Here is a 4,801-nt window from a genome sequence, read left to right as displayed (position 1 = left end):
AATAAAAAGTGGAAACAAAAGGCTTAATAAACCAAAATGATCATGACCTAAGTGATTTTAAATACTAGCATACATCAAAGCAGAAGCACTGTACAACCAAGAATCAGTATTCATTCTAAAACAACTGACCATAAAAGCTACAGTTTATAAGTACAAATAGTAACTAAAAGAACACTCTCCCAAAACATAGCACATTTCTTAATTATGTGATATCCGAGAACTTCTCCTGTTAGCTGATAAAACCTGGGATGAAATATTCTCAATAAAAGCTAGCATGGAGAATAAAATTATAGGTGACCGCTGTAAGAAAGATGTATACATCCTGGAGGGTCCACATTCCTGTCTACAAGGGATATCTGGGCAAGGAAGCTCCACAGCAAGATAAAGTATAGGTAATTGCACGTATTTTTTAAATACAATAAAAAATATGCAAAGACATAAACAATGCTTCTGGTCTGAAAATTACATTCTTCGTAAAGAATTACAGTTCTGGAGTATGGCTCCTTCCTACTGAAAAAAAAAAAAGAGTAATCAAGCTACAGCTGTAATTTAAAAATTGCTTTGTCTTACCCAAAAGGATCACCAACTACAAGAAATGCGACATCACAAACAGCAGCTTCTTTCAAAATGCTGTCTGCTTCTTGTTCCACAGTTTCTCGGTCAGCCAAAATCAATTCTTTTCCATAAAACTCCTCCTAGAAATTGAAATTAATAACAAACACCAAAATAAGACACTTAAGAGTGTTTTGTATCTCTCTGGCTGCTCACTCAGGCACACAGACAATGGACATCGCACAGGCCAACTTCATTACTCTTCTCATGAGACTGACCTTGGGAGGTCTTAAAGGTGCTGCCTCCCCTTGCAGTAACACCCGAACTTCCCACAAAGCAGCTCCTGAGCTGACGAAGATTAGTCAAGCACATTATTCTGATACCGACTTGCCTTCTTACGCCTTCTGTGCCAGTAGAGGAGCTGCTCCAAAAGCAGCTCAATCACACCTGCAGACTGAAGGTACGTGGGCGGACTCTAGACGTTGTTAATTTAACTGGTCATTTTACCTTAAGGCTTCCCCCGCCCCAAGTCTGAGCCTAACTGCTTAGGTTAGCTACAATTCTGACATCAAACCAGCTATAAATATATCACTAGCTATACCACAACCTAGTTTTTTAGGATTTTCCTTAGTACATTGTAGCTAATCACATCTAAGGAATGACTTGTTCTAATCCTTCATCTTCAGTTCTCTGTAGTAAATATTTTACACGTATATATAAACATGTAAACATTTGATGGTGTCCTTTGCTTTTTTTCAGCAGCTCAGTAATCATTGTGTCTCTTTGTATGTTTTAAATGCCTTTTATTTCCAGAATTAACCTCACATTTAATAAAACTTCAGTTAGTTCTAGGACAGGTTATCTGGACATACCTGTCTCAAGTCATGTCTCACCATACATTTCATACGCTCTTTACATGATTAGATAAAGGTTTTTTTCCAGGGCATAGATGAAGAAAAGTGGGTTTTTTTCTAAGTAGTATTCAGAAAAATTGGGTGGTATTACAAATATTAACAAATCGATAAGACTATTAAGTCAAGCATGGTCCAGAAATATTTTCCTCTGGCTTCTCCTGTGACTCCAGTGATAGCTTCATCTTCATCCACAAAGAATAGTGCTTCCATCAGAAAAATCCATCCCATTGCCAGAGTACCAGATATGGGACTTCTGTTAGTGGGTTTGGTTCCCTTTTCTAAAGATTACTTCCTTCGCACTGTTGGGTAAGTTTCTCTACCTCTGTAACATGAGGATATTCTTCCCTTGTGAAACAGACTGCAGCCTGTACAGATTTGACAGGAAGGAGACCACACAAGTTACAAGCACACCTTGTACCTGGGATTCAGAACTCAGAGCCACCCTGGAGTACTGCTCAGGTCCATACTAAACAAACGGCAACACATTTTGGCACCCCTTTTTTGTTAGGTACGTTACACTAGATGCGCCTTAGCAAGTAGTAGAGCACACCACACGCTGATCTACACAGCAAAGCAGCTGGCGCTGAGAACTCAGTTACAATGCAACGCGCATTTTGGTGGCTCTGCCATCAGACCAGACCAACTTCAGTTCCGCGCAGTGTGCAAATGCACGCAACAGAGCGTATTCGGTGCGTTCCCAGAAGCACACCTTTCAGTTTGTTTTCACCTAATGGAATCTATTTGCAGGCTTTGAGACTGCTCCACAACACAGATCAAAGAGCATCGATCAGAGTACATAAGCAGCACTCTCCTGACAAAAACTAACAGGTACACTCACTGGGAGGTCCCTGGATCCAAACAGTCCTTTCACCAACTCGAGGGCCAGTTTAGATGGTCAATGTCAAATAGCTTTTAATGTATGTTTTAGGCCAACAAGATAAACTAAGCAAGTCATGTCATTTGAATTTTGAGATCTGATTTTAAAAAATCCCTGCAGGAAAGAATCTGTTCTTTATCTTTTGATTAAAGAAAATCTGTGTTCATTTTCTTTATATCTTTCCCATAACTTCTGATGTTGCTTACGGGAGCCTGACCTTAAGATTAATAAATAAACCATTCAACATTGTCACTTTTATGTAAACTGGGCTGCATTATCAACACTTGGGGGTTAATGCTTATATGCCCTCTTAGACAGTTTCAGGTAAGACAGCTTCTTTTACTTTGTTTTTTTATTGATCACTCTTCCCAATTACCTCATCTTTGTGACTTCAAGGTTTCCAAGACTTAGAACAATAAAAACCAAAACAAACCATCCCCCCAAAATAACCACGACAAAAATATTCAACATTTTTCTATTTTTCAATGTTTTATTTTCAGCTGGTTAGGAATCCATCAATTTTTTGATAGCAAATGCAGATTTTGCAAAGTAAAAATATCCAGGTAACCATTTCTCTTTTGCAATTTTCAAACTATCCAACAACAACAAAATAACTTTTGTTTTGAATGGATTAATTTCAATTCAGATTGCTTCAGTGTACTAAAAAAAAAAAACAGAAAAATATGGAGTATATCTTCACTTTGAAATACGGTAGACAGATATGCTAGAGATGGCCCCAAATATTCCAGCCTAGCTTGTATCTCGAAACTACAAAATGCTGACTACAAGCTAAAAGTCTCACATGCTGTATGTACCTACAGGTGTGCATACAGGTACGTTGTGGCTATAAAGCATCCAAGACCTATACAGAGCTAGACAGTTTATTCAGAGGTAAGATCCCTGTTCTGTGGGTAGGTAAGGTTTGGGGTTTTTTTTTTATTATTTCAACATTAAACTTTATCTTTCTCTGAGTAGTGAAACCATTAGAGTTGTAATTTTTATATTTTTACTACTTGTCAAGGGTGGGTTGGGCCAGCCACCAGACAAATGTCAAATCCTCTCTATTACCCCCCTGGCCCCTTCCCAAAGAGGGGAAAGAGAAAGCGAGTAAGGCAGAGAGGCTTATGGATTGGAAAACAACACTAAAACTGCTTTAATGAGAATAATAATAATAAAATGAAATATATATATATACATACAATACCAATCCTGAACGCAGCCCCCACTCCAGTGCGACCACATCACTATCACCACTGAGGCTGCGATCGGGCACTGGGGAAGGCCCAGGCTGGGCTCAGCAGCAGATGGGGACCAGATGCAGGAGCTGGGTTCTGGAAGTGGATTCAGGAATGCACAGATTGGGATCACAGAATGGACAGAGTCCTCCTCGGACACTGCCCACTGAAGAGGAAAGCAAAAGAGAGAGAACAACCCTTGTGATCCCTCAGCTTTATACCACATATGACGTATGTGGGATGGAACTCCTTGTTGCTCAGTGTAGGGTCACCTGTCCTGTCCTGTCTGACCTCTTACTGACTGCACCCCCACCATGGTACCAAGATTTAGCAGTGACCTTGGTCTGCACAGGAACAAGTATAAGCAGGAGCCTTTCTGCATCCCAGTCCCTGGTAGTAACTGCCAACATCAAGCGCTGCCACTTCTAGAAGCGGCCACTGTCTGCAAAAATACACCCTTAACTTCAGCAAGTGCCGTGACTTAGCAGAGACTGAGCTGGAAAGTAAAATCTCTGAACAGAATTAGTTCTGCTCTAACTCAAACCAGGACACTACTGTCTTCTTCCGTGAGATGTGTTTGGTAACAAAAAATCTTATCTCCACATTGTTCAACAGCCCATCTCTGACTGAACTGTGTGTGTGTATTCTGGAAGTCTCAACATGGTGAGACAGCTTGGCCCACTAGGGAACACGGAAACGTGAGACACGCAAATTACTTTCCCCAGCAGGCATACCATCATACTTCACAGGTTCGAGGCTCCCAAACACGTATTTTTCTGGAATGTCTTTTGAATTTTTTGTTTCTAAACAGATCCGACACTTTTCTAACCAAGTCCTCCAATATTTCAGGATCTCCACATATTGTTAGAATTTGAGATGAAAACTAGTGTCAACGCTTGTAGGAAGGAAAATTTTATTTTCGTTTCAGTCTTCTCCTAAAGTAGCAAAACTATTTCTCCTATAAATATAGTATGTGAAGGCCCCATTCGTCCTCCTTCCGAAAGCGTGCACCATTCCGTTCTCCACCTGATGCCACTGACCCAGCAGCCCCAGCACCCTCCTCACTCCTCGGCAAGAGGCGTTGGGGCTCTCTCTGTGCGACAGCGGCGGCCAGACCTACCAGCGCTTCCTTGCCCACCGTCAGGACGGACGTGTAGGCCTCCAGGTACACCCTGCGGCACCGCCTCACCGCCTCCAGCCCCTTCACTGTGATGTCCTTGGCA

The 4,801-nt window shown here is 41.2% G+C and overlaps 1 protein-coding gene across 1 annotated transcript in view; it reads right to left on the bottom strand.

The window, feature by feature from the left end:
* The window catches only part of DPH5 (diphthamide biosynthesis 5), a 21,433-nt gene that overhangs the window by 16,415 nt on the left and 217 nt on the right, over positions 1–4,801 (bottom strand). The window contains exons 2-3 of the mRNA XM_010143591.1: positions 4,699–4,794; positions 571–695 (exon numbers count right to left, since the gene is read on the bottom strand). Of these exons, the coding sequence (XP_010141893.1) occupies positions 571–695; positions 4,699–4,794 (221 nt within the window). The remainder of the gene's footprint in view (positions 1–570; positions 696–4,698; positions 4,795–4,801) is intronic.

Source organism: Buceros rhinoceros, unplaced genomic scaffold (assembly GCF_000710305.1).
Source record: "Buceros rhinoceros silvestris isolate BGI_N320 unplaced genomic scaffold, ASM71030v1 scaffold4829, whole genome shotgun sequence".
NCBI classification, from domain to species: domain Eukaryota; kingdom Metazoa; phylum Chordata; class Aves; order Bucerotiformes; family Bucerotidae; genus Buceros; species Buceros rhinoceros.
This window is presented reverse-complemented; position numbering and strand designations above follow the sequence as displayed.